The 24083-nt window shown below is 43.1% G+C and overlaps 1 protein-coding gene across 1 annotated transcript in view; it reads right to left on the bottom strand.

Annotated features, from left to right (window-relative positions):
• The window catches only part of KCNH5 (potassium voltage-gated channel subfamily H member 5), a 308557-nt gene that overhangs the window by 89458 nt on the left and 195016 nt on the right, over positions 1–24083 (bottom strand). Inside the window, exon 8 of the mRNA XM_030215187.1 lies at positions 9464–9663. Within this exon, the coding sequence (XP_030071047.1) occupies positions 9464–9663 (200 nt within the window). The remainder of the gene's footprint in view (positions 1–9463; positions 9664–24083) is intronic.

The raw sequence follows: 24083 nt of genomic DNA on the forward strand, positions 1-24083 counted from the left end.
CATCAGCTGTTGTAGATCGTAATCAACAGCTACATAGTGATGACACTCCTCTTCAGTAACACCGGCTGGGATGTCAATAGCCTGTTCATCTGACGCGTTTGCAACAGCTGCATCTGTTTCGTCCCTCTCCACATCCTTAACAAAGCTTGCCCGCTTGTAGCAGTTCACAATGGTTGCCTGTGTAACATGATTCCATATGTAGGGAATCCAACAGTGATAGAATATGTGCCAGTTCAACAGCACGTTTATCCCTGCCAGTCTGGCCATCCATAATGCTCATCAGACGACATAGCACAAGAGCCCGATAATGTTGTTTGAAATTGGCTATTATGCCCTGATCCATAGGTTGGATCAGAGAGGTAGTGTTTGGTGGCAGGAAGACCACCTTGACGTTAGACAGCCTGACATCATCACTGTGTGCAGCACAATTATCACAAAGCAACAAAATCTGACGCTTTTGTGCCTGCATTCTAGTGTCTAACTTCTTTAGACACTGCTTCCAAATTTCCCCCAGTCATCTATGAATTTGCGTTAGTCTCGTATGACACAGGAAGTCGCTTAACATTCTTGAAACAACGGGGCTGTTTGCTCTTTCCAATGACGAGTGGTTCCAACTTCTCACTCCCATCCATATTGCAGCAAAGGAGGATTGTCAGCCGGTCCTTCAACATTTTCCTGTAGTTTTGGCTTGTTTGAATGCAAGTGTTTCATCAGTAATCGCTCGCCAGTAGAGACCATTTTCGTCAGCATTGAAAATGTCACGCGGTGCAAACTCGTTCAAGATGGTAGGAAGAACTGAAACAACCCAATTTTCAGCACCAAAGTCATCAGCGTCTTGTTTTTCACCATGCTGTTTCTTGAATTTTATGTTGTTCCTCTCCTTCCATCTTTCCAACCATCCAACAGTGGCTTTAAATTCAGTTAGTCCAAGACTTTCAGCTAGCTGATTAGCTTTCTCCACAAGCAGTGGACTTTGACAGGAAACTGTCTGCTCCTGACTTGAGAAAACCACCAAAGAAGAGCATCTTCTACCTCCTCAGCTTTTCCCACCCGTTTTCGTTTCCGGTGTGGATTTGTATTCTTTTGCCAGTCTTCCAGAAGCTGGGCTTTCTGCTTTAAGATACGTGAAATTTGACTGGGATTGACACCATATTCTTTAGCAATAGATGCTTGACTTTGTTTGTTTTCTAATTTTTTAAGAACTTCTATTCGTTCAGCCAGTGTTAAAGTCTTACAGTTGCGCGACGATGACGACTCCAGTGTACGCTCTAACAACATTCTTTCGCTTTTTCTGCCTGTGGCAGTTAACCAATGAGATTTCAAATTTACCGCCCCCTTGTCACGTGCCAATCGGCTTCCATATTTCGCATGTGCGCTTCTGCGGAGTCTTTCCTGCAGAGGAGCAGTCTTAAACCATGCATATAAGTGAATCTTGCACTTATCAGTGGTGCGCTAAACCGAAGTTTGTCTCCATAGAAATTGATGGCGCCAAAAATGGGACCGAAGTACGGCATGCAGTTAAACAGAGCATGCGCTTATCCGACGTGCACTTAAATGGAATGCACTGTATATACAGTTAGACTAGTAATCTATAAAAAAAAGTAGGTACCTATTTTCCTTTATAGAATGGGCGACTATATATGTGTACTCTTACAGAATTATTCCTACTCCCCCAAAAGAGTACATCTGAATGAAATCTTACTGCTTTGACCGTTTTTATTTTTTTATGATATTCAAGAAAATTATTGTTGAATAGATTAATTGCCAGATCCAGTGGCATAGGAATGGGGGGTATGAGGGGCGGTCCGCCCCGGGTGCACACGCTCGGGGGGTGCCGGCCCCGCTGGTTCCCTGCTCCCTCTGCCCCGGAACAGGTTACTTCCTGCTCCGGGGCAGAGAGAGCAGGGAACCAGCGGGGCCGACGCAGCTCCGAGTGACGTGCACTCGGGGCGGATCGGCCCTCCCGCAGGTAAGAATGCAGTCCGGGGGAGGGGGGGGGGGTTCGCAGTCCGGAGGGGGGGAGCGCCGCAGAGGGGGGGTTGCGCCGTGCTGCACCCGGGGGGGTGCGCAGGGGCGACCCGCCCCGAGTGCCATTAGCCCTTGCTACGGCACTGGCCAGATCCTTATTTTGAAATGGACTTGGAAGATATTTCATTCTGTTAACACAGGCTTCTGGCCCCCTTAAAGTTTGAATAAATAGTGAGATTTGTATCTAAACAGCTGCTACCACAAATCTCAACACTGAATTAAATAGTACTCATTTGAGGATAATAAATAATTAGCATATACTAAGTATTAAAATGCCTAAATGAATTCTGTGAAATTAGGAGAATAATTAAAGCAAATTGTTATATACTTAGCTGCAATATGTTACTTGAATGTAAGGTGATTGTGGCTAATTCTTTTCATATGGTTAAACAGAAAATAGATGAGAATGAAAACCTACATTTTTATCCATATATCACTTCACAAATATAATTTGCTCAGAACAGATTCTTCAGTAGAGTGGCAAGAGGTTATAAAATATCAACCAGTCATATAGGTGGATGTGGATGCTGTATGTGTGCACAGCGACAGTTTTAGTAAGGGAAATTGCATACATACTTTCCCTTCTATAATTGCCACTTGCACATATATCTAACAGCATACATATATGTGCCCACCTATATAATAGTGAGGGTGGGTGCCCACCTATGTAATAGTGATAATCACACCGTATGGTTTGATATAAGGGTGAAGGCGGAGTGTGGACGCACAAAACTCAAAGTACTGGATTTCAGACGAACTGATTTTGATAAAATGGGGGAATACCTGAAGAAGGGAGCTGTTGGCGTGGGAAGGCATAGGAGAAGTGGAAAAACAGTGGTCCAAGCTAAAGGCTGCTATAAATATGGTGACTGATATTTATGTGAGAAAAGTAAACAAAAACAAGAGAAGCAAGAAGCCTATATGGTTCTCCAAACAAGTACCTGAAAAAATAAGAGCAAAAGAGGCTTTGTTCAAGAAACACAAAGGGACGCAACGAGAGGATCACGGAAAAGATTATAGGATTTAACTCAAAGAAGTGTATCTAAACAGTTGCTACTACAAATCTCAACACTGAATTAAATAGTACTCATTTGAGGATAATAAATAATTAGCATATACAAAGTATTAAAATGCCTAAGCGCGAGCAGAAGAAAAATGGCTAAAGATGTAAAGAGAAGTGACAAGACCTTTTTCAGATACATTGGAGAAAGGAGAAAAGATAGGAATGGAATTGCCAGACTGAAAGATAATGGCAATGGCTATATGGAGAATGATGAACATAAAGCGAACGTGCTAAACAATTATTTCTCTTCGGTGTTCACGGAGGAAAATCCTGGAGAAGGACTGCGGTTGGCTGCCGAGGCAACATCTGGAAATGGAGTGGATACTGCGCCGTTTACGGAAGGAAGAGTTTTAAACAACTTGAGAATCTGAAGGTAGACAAAGCTATGGGGCCGGATGGGATACATCCCAGGATACTGAGGGAGCTCAGAGAGATCCTGGCGGGACATCTTAAAGATTTATTTAATAGATCTTTAGAGATGGGAGAGGTACCGTGAGATTGGAGATGAGCGGATGTGGTCCCTTTCCACAAAAGTGGAGACAGGGAAGAAGTGGGCAACTACAGACCGGTAAGTCTCACGTCGGTGGTAGGAAAAATAATGGAGTCACTGCTGAAAGAAAGGATAGTTAACTTTCTACAAGCCAATGGATTACTGGACCCGAGGCAACATGGCTTTACCAAAGAAAAATCCTGCCAAACAAATCTTATTGACTTCTTTGACTTGGTGACCAAAGAACTGGATGAAGGATGTGCGCTAGATGTAATTGGATTTCAGCAAAGCCTTTGATATGGTCCCCCACAGAAGACTCGTGAATAAGCTGAAAGGGTTGAACTTAGGACTGAAAGTGGTGAACTGGATAGGAAACTGGTTGACCAACAGGTGGCAGAGAGTGGTGGTACATGGAATCCACTCGGAGGAACAGAAGGTGAGCAGTGGAGTTCTTCAGGGGTCGGTGCTAGGGCCTAGTCTGTTTAATATATTTGTGGAAGATATTGCTAAAGGGTTGGAAGGAAAGGTTTGCCTTTTTGCGGATGACACGAAAATAGCCAATAGAGTGGGTACCCTGGAGGAAGTAGAAATGATGAGAAGGGATCTCCAAACCTTAGAAGAACGGTCGAGGGTCTGGCAGTTACAATTTAATCTTAATCCTAATAGGGGATATATATATAATAGGAGGTACCTAAAACATTAACAACAAACAGTACTCCTGTTCTATATAAATTACAAAATCTTTATTAGTGAAAACAAACCAGTGCATTAAAAGAATTACCAAATAGTATCCCTGCAACTCACTCACACTGCCATCCACACCAGACATATACCCTGATCACATATGTAAATCCCACAAAGAACATTGAACATAAACCCTAAATTGCAGTTTCTTCAGTCTCTGTGCATCATCAGAGCACAATCTCAATAAAGATCAGTCAATGAGCCCTAAAAAAACACAGGGGCACACAAAACTCAGTTCTTAATAATTGTAGCAGATATTGAACATTGCTGATCTTTGTATCCAACAAGTTCTCAAGTGAAGAAAGAAAAAAACTCCACTGCAATATAAAGCCGCTGTTCTTATCCCTGTGATAAAAAAAACCCCCACAGAGAAACACTGGGAATTGCAAAGTCACAATTTAATGCCAAGAAGTGTAGAGTGATGCACTTGGGGTACAGAAACCCAAAAGAGAGATTAGGAGGTGAGAGATTAATAAGCACTCAGGAGAGAGACCTTGGGGTGTTGGTCTCTGAGGATCTAAAGGTGAAGAAACAATGCGACAAGGCAACGGCCGTGGCCAGAAGGATGCTAGGCTGCATAGAAAGGGGTATAACCAGCAGAAGAAAGAAGAAGGTATTGATGCCCCTCTACAAGTCGTTGGTGAGGCCCCACTTAGAGTATTGCATTCAGTTTTAGAGGCCGTATCTTGCTAAAGATGTAAAAAGACTGGAAGCGGTGCAAAGAAAAGCTACAAAAATGGTATGGGGTTTGCGTTGCACACCGTAAAAGGAGAGAACTTGCTGACCGGAACATGTATACTTTGGAGGAAAGGGGAAACGGGTGACATAATACAGATGTTCAAATATTTGAAAGGTATTAATCCGAAAACAAACCTTTTTCGGAGACGGGAAGGCAGTAGAACTAGAGGACATGGATTGAGGTTGAAGTGGGAAGACTCAGGAGTAATGTCAGGAAGTATTTTTTCACAGACAGGGTGGTGGATATGTGCAATGTCCTCCCACGGGAGGTGGTGGAGATGAAAACGGTAATGGAATTCAAACGTGTGGGATACACACAAAGGAATCCTGTTTAGAAGGAATGGATCCACGGAATCTTAGCAGAGATTAGGTGGTGATGCCGGTAATTGGGAAGCAAAACCGGTGCTGGGCAGACTTCTACGGTCTATGCCCTGATCGTGACTGGATATGGACGGGCTGGAGTGTAAATTTTAAGGGGTTTCGACGTTAGCTTCAGAACATTTAGTACAAGAACAGTGCTGGGCAGACTTCTACGGTCTGTGCCCTGAAAATGGCAAGGACAAATGAAACTCAGGTATAAAGTATCACATACCATGTAAAATGAGTTTATCTTGTTGGGCAGACTGGATGGACCATACAGGTCTTTATCTGCCACCATTTACACCTGTTACACCTGCTACACCTGCTCTAAAGCAGATATGCATATGGGATATGCATATATATTTTACATTTTGGAAAGTACATGTGTAAACTCTAAATTCTGCTCAGTTTTACTCCCAGGACTGCATACTTAACAACATTTAAAAAATATGCATAGGTTAATTGTTTTATACATGTGGAGTGGAAGTGGAACAGGTAGACGTGAATCGCGTGTTTACTCTTTCCAAAAATACTAGGACTAGGGGGCATGTAATGAAGCTATAAAGTAGTAAATTTAAAATGAATCGGAGGAAATATTTCTTCACTCAGCGTGTAATTAAACTCTGGAATTCACTGCTACAGAATGTGGTAAAAGCAGTTAGCTTAGAGGGGTTTAAAAAAGATTTGGATGGCTTCCTAAAAGAAAAGTCCATAAGCCATTATTAAAATGGACTTGGGAAAATCCAATGCTTATTTCTGGGATAAGCAGCATAAAATGTATTGTACTGTTTTGGGATCTTGCCAGATACTTGTGAACTGGATTGGCCACTGTTGGAAACAGGATACTAGGCTTAATGGACCTTCAGTCTGTCCCAGTATGGCAATACTTATGTACTAATATCTCACTCCATACACTCACTAGTGAATTAAGAAGCAAATTTTTAAAAATCATACTAAGGGGTCCTTTTACTATGATGCGGTAAGCAACAATGCATGCTTACTGCAGCAAAAAAAGGGGTTTACAGTGGGGCATGCTCAGGTGTCCTGCAGTAATTTTTGGATCAGCATGCACTACCCATGTGCTACAAAATAAAAATTATTTTTTAGCCCTGGGGATAGAGAGTAGGCATGTTCTACACTAACCGGTTAGTGCAGCTATGTTGTCGTGCACTAACCAATTAGAACATGATTAGCGCATGAGCCCTTACCACCTACATGATGAGTGGCAGTAGAGGCTCGCGTGTTGTTAACAGCCACATGCCAATGGGAAAATTAGTGCGTACCCATTAATGGGGGAAAATTGAAAAATCATCCATTTTATTCCTGTAGTAAAAATGGCCCAGCACACAGGAATGACCTATGTAAGGACATACTAAGGCCACTTTTGATCACATTTTGGTAAAATGGCCCCTAAGTAACTCATACAGTAAACAACTTAAGTTAACAAATTAAACAAAGCTACCTCAGAAATCTATCCAACTGATATAACCAGTTTTATCCATCTCTCATCACTCCAAGTTTACCCCATTTGGGTTGTCCCTTCTGGGCATCCTACAGAAAGGCACCTTGCCCCACTTCTAAGCCTGCTTTACACACCAACATGATAAAATGAGCAGGATTGAATTCAGGGCATCCCCTGGCAGTAGCAGTAATGCAAAGAGGCAAAACAGGATGGTAGTCAGTAGGGAAAGCATAATGGTAGTAGTATGTCATTGCTTCTACCATACTTTTGACTGACTATCCAAATCTACCTCTCAGATATGGATCAGTTTTACCAATGTTGTAGTTTTTTCATTTATGTCTAAGATAAAGGGCTCCATTGACTAAAATGTGCAGTTAGTGGGCATTAAAAGGGCAATTCTATAACTGGGTGATTAATGTTAAGCCAAACAAAAAAAGCACAATGGGCCTCCAAGAGTAGCCAACCTTTAATGAGGGACACGACAGGTGCCATGTTCCAGCTGAATGCATGCGTCAGGGGTCATCAGTATTGGTAACACAATCTAGGTGACACCCTTAGTTTTTTTCTGCGTGAACGGACAATAGCTCCACACAAATAAGAGCAATGTGATCTATCCTTTCAGAATATTGAAAAAGCATTGCGAAGGCTCTGCTAAGACAGAGAGAATCTCCACTTCATGCTTTTGAGTCTGGCCGGTTAAGTTACTAGTGGGCACAGATAGGACTGCTATTTAGGTGGTCCAATTTGCCCGCAAAACTTAGCTCACCAGCACTTGAATATTCATGGATAGCTGGCTATGTTGTGCAATATATCCGGTTAGCTGCTATGCGTTAAGTGCGAATATTCAGCGGAGATAACTGGTTATCTCGCGCTGAATATCAGCACTTAGCTGGCTATGCGTTATTTAATCAGCCGGGTACCATTCCTGGTCAGTTAAATAGCACTGAATATCTGGCCCTTAGTGCCCGAGGGCTCTGTTTACTAAGGTGCGGTAGCATTTTTAGTACGCGCTAAAAACGCTAGTGCGCCTACAGCATGGATTAGGAAACAGGGCCCTAAGTTTGGCAGATACTCGTGTAACTTTGTAAATTACACATGTAAGTTTGGTTCGTTCATGCTCCACCCATGCACGTTTCCCTATGCAAATACATACTGCATATATATAAGTAAACAAAGGCCTGTTTCTGACACAAATGAAACGGGCACTAGCAAGGTTTTCCTCGGAGTATGTATGTTTGAGAGAGTGTATGTGAGAGTGACTGTGTGTGAGAGAGAGAGAGTGAATGTGCGAGTGTGTGTGTGTGTGAGAGAGAGAGTGAGTCTGGGTGCGAGTGTGTCTGTGAGAGAGAGAGTGTGTGTGTGAGAATGAGAGTGTGTGCAAGTGCGTATGTGAGACACAGTGTGAGACAGAGAGAGTGTGTGTTTCACACAGATACAGTGTGTGCGAGAGCGAGAGTGTGTGTGAGACACAGACTCTCTGTGAGACTGAGTGTATGAGACCAAGAGAGTGTGTGAGTGACTGTGTGACACATAGAGAGTGAATGCGATACAGTGTGAGACACAGAGTGTGTGAGAGACAGTGTGTGAGAGAGAGAGAGTTTACGTGTGACAAAGATACCTCCCCCCCTCTCTCTGGTGTCAGGCCCCCCCCTCTCTCTCTGGAGTCTGAGCGTTACTGTGCAGGACGCTGAGCTCTGGCTGTGCTTCAAGGAACTGACCAATCCTATTTACTGACCTAATCCAACATTCTGAAGCCGAGAAACCTCGTGTGGTTGGTCACTTCTGCTTGTGTCTGCTGATGTCAATTCAGGAGATGGATACAGAGAGCAGGAATGCCTCAGCCATGCAGTCAGCTTCAGAATGTTGGAGGTGAGTTTTATTATATAGCATTTGCTGCATTTATATCCCACATTTTCCCATCTATTTGCAGGCTCAATGTGGCTTACAATATAAAACAACAATCACATTGATATACATATATACACACCGTGCATGTGCAGAATAGCTCTTAGGCAGCATGCTGGCATATATATAGGTGTAAGTAGCATATACGAGTGCATATGCTGGTATTCTAAACCTTTATGCATGTAACACATATGTAAATGTTAGTACCTAGTTTGTAGAACTGCCCCAAATCCATGTACAGGTGTATTTTATTAAACATATGTGTACATTACAACTCCATTCCGTCTTCACCCAAACTATGCCCTTGGGAATACGTGCCCACAGATCATATAAAAGTAGGCATCTTTCAGTATGTCTACTTTTTATGCATGTATACTCATACACAAATCTATAGCCATTTTCCAAGTATAGAACATGCTTTATGAAATTATCGCTTTCCTGTATTTTGTTGTACTCAATTATTATAAATTTTGCTGTTTGTGTTATGCTGTTACTTTAAGATAGAAAATGAATATTACCAAAAATGAGGTTAAAGGATTGCTTTTTCTTACTGCTTCAACAGTTATGATCCAGTGCGGAAAATTCTCTGTGAAGTTCACACCTCACCCTACCAAGCAAAGATGACGTGGATTGAAATGTATAACATCAGGATTTTTACCTCATGAACTCGTACCTTCTCTGTGTCAATGCCTTTTGACATGGACCACGTTGAGACAATGTAATCCATGACTCGCTCACTGAGGCCCTTTGGGACCTGATAAAGCTTCAGGAAATCTCGTACGTTGTTCAGCATCTCATGGTATCGGTTGGTATTGGCATACATTTGCTGGAATATGGTGGTAACATTCCCAAAAATAGTTGCATAAAGGAGAGCTGAAAGACAGGACATGGGAAGCAATGGTATATAATTCATATCACTTAATAGTCAGATAAATAGTAAATAAAACTAAATCTTCCTCGTGTAGTTAATGAGCAGAAGGTTATATACAACAGAATGCTGTAGAGCTTCTTTCTAGGTAACATGCTATGCATCAGTTCAGTGTGATAAACACCAGATATTATTTTGCATGTATGTTGATATCTTTAAAATGCACCTGCATCTAGAATGCTAATGCTCTTAATAATCTTACTTTCATTGACAAGGCCCTAAATATGATGCACATTTTAGGAGGCTAAATTTCACTTACATCAGAGGACATAGCCAACTGCTAGCAAGCTGAATTAGTGCATTAGTGCTCACCCTCTATCCCCTGATCCTGAAAAGACAATTAGGAAATCATTGAGGCACTAGTAAAAGAGGCCAGTTTCTGGAGCAAATGAAACGGGTGCTAGCAAGGTTTTCCTCCCCAACACCCCTCCCCCTTCTCCCTCCCTCCCTATCTACCTACCGACCCCTTCGTCGTTCTGACACCATTGCTTCGCACCTCCTGAACGCACCGTATGCCATTGCTCCGCCCTTGGTGTGTGACGCCATTGCTCCGCCCTCGACGTCATCACATTTGACGCGAGGGTGGGGCCCCAAGACTTGGCGATTTCGGTGGCTTCACCACCACGAACCCTTCGAACCCGTCTTGAAGGAAGTGACGGAAGTGACGTCAGTGTCTTCAGAACGTTGAGGGTGAGTTTTATTATATAAGATGTTTACTAAAGCGAGGTAAGTTTTTATACTTACTGCACTTCAACTGCAAAACTTAAGGTGTGGTACATGCAAAGCCTGTGCAGTATATGAAGGGGCAGGGCCACTCTCTGCCCTTTATTTGGCAGATAGGACAGCCACCACACAGGCCCACATTACATGCATTGGGATACATGTAATGCTGGCCATCAGCACTGCCCACACCAAAAACTTTAAGAAAAGACCCTGCAGACAGGGGACTCTCACTCTCAATTCAACCAGCCTTACCCTCATTTCTCTGACTCTAAATATTCAATCCAAGCTCCCACCCCCTGATCCAACCCCTCCCCCCCCCCAAGATAAGATGCTCACAAGGAGCAAACAGCCCCCCTTATAAGATGGCTTTCCTCCAAGATGAGGCATCCCACTGGATAAGGCACACCCTCCCAACACAAGACCCAAGTCTCTCCCAACCCCTAACCCCTCCCTCTGAACTTACCAAAGCAATTCCTCTAGCCTTGCAGTACTACTGCTAGGGCTCAATCTAAATATGGAGTGACTGTTCTATGCAATGTCTTATCCAGGGTGGGGGTCCCTCATCTGGGGGGGGGGGTGTCTTTTCTTAACAGAATACTAGTGCAAGTGGCAGAGAGCTTTCATACATCTAGGCATATCCACTTACACAAGCCCTATAGTTGATGAAATGCCCATACTTAGAAGTATGCATGAACATGTAAATTTTAGCATTATATAACTTATATATGCACTACACCTGTACTCCACTCATGTGCATGCACACTTGCAAAGCACATGCCGTCAAAGCATGGTACGTACTTTTACGTTAGTTCACTAGCCACTATTCTAGAAGTCACTTAACCCTCCATTGCCCCATGTAAGCCGCATTGAGCCTGCCATGAGTGGGAAAGCGCGGGGTACAAATGTAACAAAAAAAATAAAAATAAATAACTAGAATACCAACATTTACTCTACGTACTTTCTTGCTGCCTAAACATGTTTATTAGAGTTATTATATGTGCCTCTCCTGCCCATTGCATTACATAAAAGAAACATTCAATTCTGATCTACATGCTCAAGTCAATTTGCATGTATAGCTCCTCATTTTCAATACAGAAGCCTTGACTAAGCCTTTAAAAATTTATCCCATAATATAGAGGCACTGTCAACAGCGCATATTAACTCCTTAGGTGCTGGGAGATAATATATAGAATTATAGAACTGTTCTCTTCTACTTGCACATGCAGAGCTAGATTTAGTAAAGTGTACAATCACATTAGTGCATGTTAATGCAGTGAATTCACATTATTAATAGATAGCTCCCATTGCATCAAATGAGGCTTGCAATCACAGCATGATGTACATAAGTTCACCATTTCTTCCTTAACCACAAATCCACGAGTTCCTTTATATCACTGCTTTTGCAGCCAAATGCTCTTTGTGTAATACCATCTATACTTAAAATTAAATTGGCACTGTAGTGGTGAGTAGGAACAGGAAAGAGGACCACGGGGATTAGGATGCTCGGAATTTATGAGAAATGATTTTCTCCATGACTGCCAAGTGCAGCATGGGCTACTTCAGCTTTTAGCTTTTACTCAGTCTTATTATTCCCTGCTTCCCCCCCCCCCCCCCCCCCCCCCCCCCCCTTGTACCTTATTAACATTCTGAAAATACAGTCATTGCAATTTATTTTCACAAACATTTAAATTGTGCCTGTCAAGCCCATAAATTTGTCTCTCCTTTGCTGTCAATATCTGGAAGGCTTCTTTTTACGGGACTTTCTCACAGCATTGGAACTTGCTCATTTTGACACTGGAGATTTATGCCTGATCATGTTTCTTCCAAAGAATGCTTTGCAGTGTCAGAAATGTCAGCGTTGTAAGCAGAAAAATACAACAGATTCCCAGTGCTACTGTGTGGTAGTACAAAAACTGACAAGTGAGTCAGAACTGATCAGTACAATAAAAAGCGACCATGGCCAAAGCTGGCAGCTGTCACTTACACAATGTTAGCTTTGCAGCTTGTTACGGGAAGTTCAGAATTTTCTTGTTTTTTTTGTTAATTCTACTCAGCACATTTCTCTCTATGTGCTCAGAGTTGTTCTTACATGACCACAAGCAACAGGAACGGACAGAAACTTTAGACAAATTATTTTTAAAACCCTTGTAGCAATGAACCACACAAAAATGTACTAACTCTCACTATCCAATTTATATTAATTATTAACAACATTTTTTAAAAAGCAACTACAGGCCTGATATTTCAAGGAAATAATGGCAGATGGGAAAAGATATGCTGATTTTTCAGCCCTTATAGAGGTCATTCTATAACTGTGTTCCTATAAATGGGCATCCAGACAGCACCTTTTAGCAGCCTAGTCTATAATGAAATGTAGGCGCCTACTTTCCATTATAGAAGACTAGCCTAACAGCAAAAATACTTGCCTATAATTTAGGCATCAGCACTCAGCCAAACTGGAGTTACTGTAAGTGCTTGTACTGCACAGAATATCCACATAAGTGCAAATTTCCCCCCACAGTCTAGGTGTATGTCTAAAATACACACTGTCTGATATTCAAAATGATTTAAGTTGGCAGTGCTGCTGAAATCAGGTCTGAAAGGCCATATGTTAGGTAGGCTAGAGAAGGGTGTTCGAGAAGTGGAGCTGGGGAGGAGCCGGCAACATTCTAGTGCCAGAACACACATAGCTAAGTGATCAAATCTGGAATGCATAAAAAGCAGTTCTAACTATAGTCGCTTAACTATGTGGGTGCTCCTGTCCCCTCCCTCCTGCAACCCCCTCTACATCATGACATGACAAATGTGCTCCTCTCCCCTCCCTCCCTCCTGCTCCTCTCCCCTCCCTCCTGCACCCCCTCTACATCATGACATGACAAATGTGCTCCCCTCCCCTCCCTCCTGCACCCCTCTACATCATGACATAAATGTGCTCCTCTCCCCTCCCTCCTGCTCCTCTCCCCTCCCTCCTGCACCCCCTCTACATCATGACATGACAAATGTGCTCCTCTCCCCTCCCTCCTGAACCCCCTCTACATTATAACATGACAAATGTGCTCCTCTCCCCTCCCTCCTGCACCCCCCTCTACATCATGACATGACAAATGTGCTCCTCTCCCCTCCCTCCTGCACCCCCTCTACATTATGACATGACAAATGTGCTCCTCTCCCCTTCCTCCTGCACCCCCTCTACATCATGACTTGTCCCACCCTCTGAACCCTGCCACTATTACAAATGCCCTTCTCCCGATACTGCCTCCCCCCAAATTCTGATTCCTCTGATACCAAGTCCCCCTCCCCATGGGTCAGTAGCACACTCCCCCAGCCTAGATTTATCTCCCTGGTGGTCAAGTGGGTCTTTAATACAGGAATGAACCCAACTCACTCCTGTCTCTAGCAACTTCAGGTTTTTTTTATTTAGCAATTTCAAGTTTTACAAGCATTTTACATCTTGAGTAAGAAAAGCAGTACATAAATTCAAAGTGGTAAATTCATAGGAAAATAAAAGAAAAATTATACAACTTGTATTAGACCACAATAAGAGTGGGGGTTGGAGCCTTCACATACTCAGGAGATGAGATTCAAAAACATATTTTAAATAAGCACAGCTTAGCAAAATTAAACCATTTATTCCTATTCTGTCTTTCTGATTTAATGCTCAAGGCTAATCATTACTGCCTAGTCTCAGCATGTATTAAATTATCTTTTTCTGAGTAATAAATTGTTTTAAATGTTCAGGAATTTTAAAAAATATATTTAACCCCTAAGTATTTGATGTTACATTTACATGGGTAATTCAGGTTGAATGAAGCTCCCAGGGCTAAAGCTGCAGATCGCAGTGCCAAAAACTCTTTTCTCCTAACTTAAGTCTGCTTAGTAACATCTGGGAACACCCAGATTTTTTTCCCATGAAATGGGGTTTGTAAGTTCCTCAATGCAAGTTTCCTAACAGATTCTAAGTCTTGGTGAAATATAAATGATACCAAGAGAGTTTGGCGCTCAGTTATTTCTGTTAATGAAGATTCTAATAGATCTGATACCTTAAAATCACGTTGCTCCTGTTGAATGTTTTGTTCATCTTCTTTCACCTTTTTTACTGGAAGGTAATATGTTTTATTCAACGGAGGTATGTTATCTTCAGAAAATTTCAAGTTCTCTATTAGATATCTTTTATAAATGTCCAGTGGAGTGTAGATTGGAGTCCTAGGAAATTTCAATAAACGGAGGTTTAACCTCCTATTAACATTTTCAAAATATTCCAATCTACTATGTATCAGAGTGTTAGCTTGAATCAGTTTTACAGTGGTTTCCTTCAACTTAATATTTTCATCAGATAAATGGTTTATCTTATCTGTAACATCACTTTTCATCGTGGCAAAAGCAGAAGATAAAGTCTGAACATTATTCACAAGAGATTCTATCTTACTTGTTGATGACAAGACAGTCTGGAGTATCCCCCATATTGCCTCAAGCGTTACCGGCGCTGTTTGAGCCTTAGATGGTAAAAGGACCTTGGCTGGAGACTCTGCAATAGGGCCCAGTTGAGACACCGCTCCTCCGTCTTCACGGGATTGTGGTTCACCTCTGTGGCTGGCCCCAGCCGGTTGCGGCGCTGGAAAACGCGTTGGGGGGACAACAAAATGTCCTGTCCCTGGACCTCCGCTTCTCCTTGCGCTTGTAGCTCAGCAGGACCTCCCGACAATATCAAATTGGTTCTCGCGAAAAATCCTTCGATCGTTTGTTGGGTCGGTGTAGATGTAAGAACCGGCTGGGCTCCGGTTCTAATAAACGCCTTTCTCTTTGTATGAGGCATCATAGGATAGAAGTAGAAAATATTTCTAATCTAGAGGAAAAATATTTGAGAAAGGTTTTATCTCCAGCAAACTTCTCGAGGTCACTCGCGGTATGGTGTTGCTGCCGCCATCTTGCTCCGCCCCCATAGCAACTTCAGTTTTAAAATGGTGCCTGCAACTCTATGGTAGTCTTGCAGTATTACCACTAGAGGTCAGCCTTTCATATATAGATGGCAAACTCTTGGCCAGTGAGCCCCATATATTCAATGCCAATGCCTAGACGTGGCCCGGTATTGAATATCCGGGGCTAATTTAGCCAGCGACGGTCAGTGTTGAAACAAAATGCTGGCCCCCAATGGTTGAATATCAGCCCAATAGTGTGTAAGATAGACACTTATTTACAGAACAGTACTTAGGCTGAATTTTGGCATTTATGCATGTATGTGTATCAGGGATGGGCACCCTGAATATTTTTGTGTTGTGTCATTTCCTGTGTCATTTGGGGGGAATTCCAGCTTTGTTTGAGGTTCTCCCCCTACTTATGTAATCAAGGGAGACAACACAAATGAAAAGTTTCTGCTTCTCAAGCCACCCCCCATGCCGGGCCTCATTCCAGTGCCCTCATCTTCCCCATAGTGGACATCCCTCCCCTTGTACACGAGTGCATATTAGAGATGGGCACGATGCAGGACGTAAGGCGTCAGAACCAGCTGATCACAGCAGGAACTTCGTTGAACGAAGGCGCTACTTCGGCGCTGAACTGAAGACGACTCTCTTCGGCTGCAGCAAATGAGGTATCTGAAGTATCTGATGCGGCGGCGGGGCAGGCGGCGACAGCGGGAGAGGGATGGTGGCGGGAGGGGGGTTCAAAGGGTCATCGGTAGGCGGGTCCAATGCGGCGGTGGCGGCGGCTGGGGGGGCGGTGGCGGGGGCGGCTAAACAGTGCCCCGCCCCACCTCGGGCTCTGGCTCCCCTCCCAGCGAGGTCTGGCTATGCCCCTGCTGCCATGTTGTGTCCCAGATTCAATATGGTGGCTTCAGAGATGCCAAGTTTCCAAGTTCCAGGCTGCAAATTTTGGGACGGTCCTGGATTTCTGACCACCCCAACCTAGTGCATTATGGGACTTGAAACACTGATTTCAATAGGCAGGATCAGGCTCTATGAATCCCACACTGCTTTGGGATGTAAGCAGTGGTGTGCTGGAGCCGGCTCGCTTCGGCTCGCAAGAGCCGCTTGTTAAATTTTGACAGCTCTTGCGAGCCGGTTGTTGTTCGGGGCGAGCCGGCTCCATTTACCTCCCCTCCTGCTCCCAAACATGCCCAGCGATTGCCCTAGGCCCCCACCGTGCCCTCCCGCTCCCATCCATCTTTTTTAAATACCTCATCGCCGTTGAAGCGCCGCATTAAAGCCCTGCTGCTGCTGCCCAAGCTTTTCCTCCGTTTGCTGTAGTTCGCGTGAACTTCGTGCCCTTAGTCCCGCCTTCTGACGTAAGGCGTCATATGTCAGAAGGCGGGACTAAGGGCACGAAGTTCACGCGATGCGAACTGCAGCAAACAGGGAGGGAAAGCTAGAGACGGGCAGCAGGACTTTAACGCGGCGCTTCAACGGCGAGGAGGTATTTAAAAAAGATGGATGGGAGCGGGAGGGGAGGGCAGGGGAGGGAGGAGAATCGCTGGACATGAGATGGGAGCAGGAGGGGAGGGCAGGGGAGGGAGGAAAATCGCTGGACTTGAGATGGGAGCGGGAGGGAAGGGCAGAGGAGGGAGGAGAATCGCTGGACATGGATGGGGCAGGGGAGGGAGGAGAATCGCTGGACATGGATGGGAGCAGGAGGGAAGGGCAGGGGAGGGAGGAGAATTGCTGGACATGGATGGGAGCAGGAGGGAAGGGCAGGGGAGGGAGGAGAATCACTGGACATGGATGGGAGCGGGAGGGAAGGGCAGGGGAGGGAGGAGAATCGCTGGGCATGGATGGGTAGAGGGGGGCAAGGGAGAGAAAACAATTGCTGGGCATGGATGGATAGAGGGGGGCAGAGGAGAGAAGACAATTGCTGGGCATGGATGGGTAGGGGGGCAGGGGAGAGAAGAGAATTGCTGGGTATGGATGGATAGAGGAGGACAGGGGAGAGAGGAGAGTTTCAGGACATGGATGGAGGGGAGGGAAGGGAGAGAGAAGAAATGCTGGACATGGAGGGAAGATAGAGGAAGGAGATTAGATGAGGGAAAAGGAAGTGAGGAGAGAAACTGCACATGGATGGAGAAAATAGGCAGAAGCTGGATCCACTGTACAGTCAAGTGTGCGGAGGACCAGAAATGAAGAAGAAAGGAGGAAAGAAAAGAAATAAATGGAAAGGAAGCCCTGGAAACGGAGTCAAGGGAACAGATAGAGAGCAGCAGAATCAGATACTGGGCCAGCATGATCAGAGAAACAAAGTCACCAGACAACAAAGGTAGAAAAAAATAATTTTATTTTCATTATAGTGTTTGGAATATGTCCACTTTGAGAATCAGGTGCTGAACATTAAAAGTTTATATTTATTTACTTATTTATGGCATTTTATCCCATATTAAACATGAATTAGATTGGAACCTGGGATCATTTAATTTTTTTTTCCTGGAGAGAGTAATGCATTGCCCCCCCCCTCCCCCAGCTATAGCCAGCTCTGCAATTTTGGGGGTGGGGCTCAGAGGTGGATGGGGGGCGCAGAGGTGGATTGGGGGAGGTGCAGTGGTGGACGGGGGGCGCAGAGGTGGACCGGGGAGAGAGCCTGTTGTTAAAATTTTACCAGCACACCACTGGATGTAAGTTTTAAAACCAAGACTGCCCCAACATCTCCAGACTGGAACTGGGTTACTCGGCATCTCTGTGGCTCTCATAAAAGTAGTAATGCCATTTTGAACACAGGAGGCAACAGGCAGGAACGGCAGGGATTGCTCCTGCCCCCCCCCTTCCACACTATACAACCTGAAAAAGCCACAGTAAGTGCAGGTAAGATGGGGTGGAAGAAGGGCATAGGAGTAGTGGAGAAAGTCAGGTGTCTCTTTGGGGGGAAGTGGGGTACCTTTATGCTATGGGAGGATGAGGTTTGGGGTGCTTTGAAACTGCTGGAGAAGGGTGATTCAGGAATCAGGGCCATTTTATGCATAGAATCATAGCAAATGCATTGGCAGGTGGTGGAGATGCACTGACCACTATCAGATGATGCACATACAGTGTCCTGTAATTGTTCGCCCTGAGTGCAAACCACAGGCCAGATGAAGGCCCTGTACCCAACATAGGTTACCACATTGGCTTACTGAACATCAACTAATGCAAAATTAACTGCAAAAGCTTCCCACATTTTAGCAAACAGGCCCCACAGGTTCCAATATGTCTTTATAAACTTGGACCATATATCTACAGCACACATGACATATGTAAAATTCAAATGATAAATTAATAACAAACAAAAAGAAGGAAAACCCGTCTTCTCAGGTATAAATTACTAGTAAATTACTTATGGCATATTTTATTCATCATTGTACATGGAAGAAGCCTTCTTAAACATATGTATGATTCAGTGGTGTAGCCAGACCTGACATTTTGGGTGGGCCCAGAGCTAACATGGGTGGGCACTATGTATATAGGTTATTTTTTAACAGGCTCTCTCCCCGGGTATAGCCTGCAATTTTTTTTGTTGGGGGGGGGCGCAGAAGCCCCAGTCTACCTCTGCGCCCCCCCCCCCCCCCCCCAAATTGCAAGGCTGGCTAAACCCAGAGAGAGAGCCTGGGAGGGGGCCATGCATTACTCTCTCCAGAAAAAAAGAAAGATTTTAAATGCTCCCTGGTTCCAATCTAATTCATGTTTAATGTGGGATAAAATCCCAAAAATAAGTAAATAGATAGAAACTCTGAATGTTGAGCACCTGATTCTCATAATATGATGTCTGTTTTAGTGGACCTTTTAGCAGGAGAAAAAAAATCTCTGCAAGTATATAACACATGCTAGGGTGTCCCTGTAACCAGCCCCTCCCTCCAAATGACACACTAATTACGATTTATAACAAATTACTACTCTACCTATAAAAAGTTATACTTTCTCTAGTACATCCGTATGCTGCAGCAGCTGGCTGGTATGTCTTAAAATATAAATAAAATTAAATAAAATGCTACCAACAATTAAACAATGTGGAAGCAGCAGCTCTTATTCAATCCAATCTGCTCCGGCTCCCTCCACCCTCCATCCCAGACTCACACTTTCTGTGACTCCTCCAACTTCGTCCTCTCTGGTGGCACTGCAGGTCCCTCTCTCCTGATGATCTGCTCTCTCTGACAATAAGAGCAGATCAGGAGGGGACCCGCCACCACAAACACCTTCCATCTGGGCTTCGGCGTCTGTCTCCGCGCTGCAGCACAGCCAAGAGGACCAGGCCACGTGAAAAAGCTGCAATCAAGGGGGCACACCGGCAAGTTGAGAAGGCGCGCAAGCGAGCACACACGCACTCGGCCGCTGCGCGATCAGTTTTTTTTTTAAAGTAGTGCTGCAGGACACGCGGGTATTCATCGGCAGGGAACAGGCTACTTCAGCCAATCCCAGGAGCCTTCCTTCAGCTTGTCCCACCCCGGAGGGTTGCAGAGAGGCCCTGGGATTGGCTGAAACATACTGTTCCCTGCCGACGTATACCATTCTGACCCGGATTTAAAAATGAAGCAAGGCACAGGTAGGAAAGGTGCTGTTTTTGCTGCCAGTGCCGGCGCAGCAGAACTGAGAAGCGCCTGCCTATCTAGCACCCCTAGAAGATCCTCCTGATTGGGTGGGCCTGAACTGAGATTGGGTGGGCCTGGACCCACCCAGGCCCACCCGTAGCTACACCCCTGGTATGATTGCATTATATATATATATATATATATATATACATACTAGTAAAAACCAATGAAACGGGCGCTAGCAAGGTTATCATCTAATGGCGATTATGTTTTTAAGGGAACTGTTAGGAAGAATGTGCAGTGATGATAAAGAATAATTGGGAAGGGTGTATAATGAGTAATATGGTCCAGGGGTATGACATATGGATTGTTTTCTTTTCTTTTTTTAATCTTTGTGTTTTGTTTTAATTTTTATTTATAGTATAGTTCCAAAAAGCTAAAGAGTACGCAGAAATTTAAAATTTTTTATTAGAAATATAATGCTTGTTTACATTTGCAAGATTTCTTTATAAACAATATTTTTAGTGAAAACTTTGTTACATTGAGGGAAAAGCTTTCCTTGTTCAGGACCATCTAAGACTTTTATAATTGCATCAGAAGAGTTTCGAACTCTTGTACATACAGTTGCCCATGTGTAAACACTGGTTCTGGGAGGAAAATGCCAACTTTTTCAAAGACAGTGAGTGTGACTTGTTAATTCCTGAGTAGGATCATTTTGGCTCCAATTTTTAAATGCAGTTTATGGCAAGGCATGCCAGTTGGAGTTTGTTCATGAAGGAATTCTACAGGATATAACTGATGTTCCTCATCATTGGAGTCAGGAATGGAGTCCTAACTTAAATACGTAATTGTCTCACCTTCTAAAATATTTAGAACAGCCTCATTTATCTTGTCAACATGTGCATTTTTGGGGCAAAGAATAGCCTTTTTAGCAAATTTGTAAACAGTATCTGCGGTAATTTTTTCTCCAAAACGGCATTAACTATATTGCCGTCACAAATGTGCTTCTGTGGGATTTCGATAATATCTTTATCAATAGAAGTCAAACAAAATAAAACATGGAAAAGAAAATAAGATGATACCTTTTTTATTGGACATAACTTAATACATTTCTTGATTAGCTTTCGAAGGTTGCCCTTCTTCCTCAGATCGGAAATAAGCAAATGTGCTAGCTGACAGTGTATATAAGTGAAAACATTCAAGCATTACTATGACAGTCTGACAGGGTGGGAGGATGGGGGTGGGTAGGAGGTATGCATGGGGACATCAAAGCATATCATTGATATTCTAACAGGGTGGGTGTGGATAGGTGAGGGGAGGGTGATCAACAGAGACATACAGCTTTATGGTTTATAATATCTTTGAAACCATCTGGACATGGAATGCTTCCCTTTGCTCATTATTTAGTTTTTCTACCATTTGTTCAGCTTTCTGCTTTTCATCTCCAACATTGAAGGCAAGTTTAGGATCTGCTAAACTGCGGATGACTGTTGGTAAACCAAAGTGTTCAAGTTTTTTGCCATTTGTAGTCAGAACGGCTTGGATTTTCTGAAGGCACAATTGTTCACAAATCGAGCAATCACCTTTGCAACCATGGATGTGTTGAAAATCTTGTGTCATATTAAGTTTGTATTGTTGGAAAATTTGGAAAGCACTTGATGGTACGGCAAAAACACAAATGTATGCAAAAAGGTGTCTGATTTGCTGTGGCATCATCTAAGCTGTTCTCCCACAGAGCTTCATTGTCAATGAGCCCCATTTTCTTGGCTGCATCTTGAAATGTATTATAAAGAACACATGCAACTGTTTTTAAGTCTTCAAAGGACTTAGTCCCTGGTTTGTAAAGCTCAGGGTCACCTGAAAAATGAACTGCATACATTCTCCCAATTGTTTTGTCATGTTCTGCTTGTCTATGTTTCCACTTTTTTCTCTTTTGTCGAAAGTATAGTACATAGGAATAGCTACATACAAAATGGTCTTGGGAGGATTGTCTTCTGCATTAAGTTTAAACCACGCTGTTAAAGTGGAGTCCCTGGTTCTGGCTCTTTGTACTGCAGCCTCAACTTCATTAGGGTGAAAAACAATGCTTTGTTATGGTAAGTGTACTTCCAGTCTCTGGATAGTATGTGATTGCTGATGCATTTCAAAACTGTTTAATCGCCATGCAGCTTCAGAAGCACTAACATCTAGAGTCAGTAAATGTTTTAATTTCATCATGTTGTAAAGTTTGGTGCTCTGTAATAACCACATTGGCACAATCGTGTCCTTTATAGACATATTTAAAGAGGTACTTGACACTTTTAATAGATGCACATACTTCCACATTTATATGGAAATTGTACTTTAAAAGTAAATAAGGGTTATATGGGACTACCCAACTGTTATTAATGAATTTTCCATTTAAGAGTGTACCGACGCGGTTATCCCTTCTGCGGTATTTAGGATATCCGTCACAGTTCTCAATAGTTTCATTTTGGAATGGTTTTGGAAACTGTTTAGAGCACTTCCCATAAAGCATGCAGGGATAATTTAAGTTATGGTCACTGCATGGGCCATGTATTATATGTTTAGCAACTGCTGCATGGAGACGTGGAAAGTTGTTTATTTCAGGAATTTCAGCACATACGATTTTGTCAATTATTTCCTTTCTTTTCGGCTTGTGTTCCTCTTTCATGATAATTAATATATGAGCGTGAGGTAAACCATGCTTTTGAAATTCAATGACATGAATTTTTGCAAGAGGGACACCAAGTATATGTTTTTTGCATATATCGTGTAGTAACTCTTTTAGTTTTAAATGAAACACCCTTGCCAATAAGTCAGGTTGAAACTCTGGTGCATGACCCTTTTTTAGATTTTGAGTAATTTCTTCCCATCTTGGGTTGCAGGTCATAGTAATGAACAGATCTGGCTTGCCATATTTGTGAACTATTGCCATTGCATCCTGAAAATTTTGATGCATATTTCTTGGGCTGCCAGCAAATGATGATGGTAAAATAAATGCCTGGCCAGGTGTAAATCCTCCATTTGCAGCTTCACTTGCAAGGTGGTCCATTAACCCAGAGTATTTTTCAACTCTTAACTGTTTTTGATTTTGTCGAATATAATTAAAGTCTGTTTGCCTCTGTTTTAATATATGCAACCACAAAATATTGTTGCGTTAGTTTTCCTGCACTAAGAAAATGATTGAATTTGTCTCTTATTGCCAAACGGTACCCATAGTACTACATTTGCGTAACTCTTAGTCTTGGGTTGTTTGATTTGCGACGGAGGTGCATTATACATTTTGGTTGTTTAGACAAAGGAATATGTATCCCCCAGCTCTGATCTCCATATGGAAAGAGTAATGGATATACCATTGGTACTAGATTGGAGTCCAATACACTGATTATCTCAGTTTTGTTTTCTTCATTTGGCTTGATTCGGCAATGTATTATTAGATCTCTATGTAAGGGAGGTTCCCCATCTGTATTTTGAAAAATGAAAGCCACCTCATTGGCTCTAGGGGCACTGTATCGTCTTGAATCGTTTTTGCGATCTTGAACAATGTCCATTGAAACTGTTAGAGGTTCTATTCTTCTTCGTTGTGCTTCACATATGCATTCATTTTCTACTTCATACAGCATCTTGCATGCATCTGCAAATGGATTTTCCCGTGCCATAAAATTGCTTAATTGCCTCATTAATGTATGGTTGATGTGTGCATTTGTTGAGATTCATAGTCTCTGTATGGCTGCTTCATCAGGATCAAGAATATATAATTGAGCAAATTGTCTTTGATTGTCATTTTGAGGATGTAGTGCTGCTGTTCTATGGTAAACAGTACCATTAATTTGAAAACAATAAGGGCCATATCCGGGTGGTGGTGCAATGTTAACTCCCATGGAGGCAAAAGCTAAGGAACTATTAATGGACCTAATATTTTGTACAAAATTCTTTGAATATTCATGTTCCCCGGAGAGAAGCTGTTGTATTAATTCATTGTACCTAATTCCTGGAAGTTGTACTTTGCCCTTACTACAACATTGTGTAAATACATTATCAGAAGGTGTTTCATTGTGAAAATGTTTGGCGTTGCAAAATATACAGACTGCGTTCATTGGGCCACAACCAGTGGTGTGCTGGAGCAGGCTCTCACAGGCTCTCGAGAGCCGTTTGTTAAGT

This window comes from Microcaecilia unicolor, chromosome 9 (genome assembly GCF_901765095.1).
Source record: "Microcaecilia unicolor chromosome 9, aMicUni1.1, whole genome shotgun sequence".
Classification (NCBI taxonomy): domain Eukaryota; kingdom Metazoa; phylum Chordata; class Amphibia; order Gymnophiona; family Siphonopidae; genus Microcaecilia; species Microcaecilia unicolor.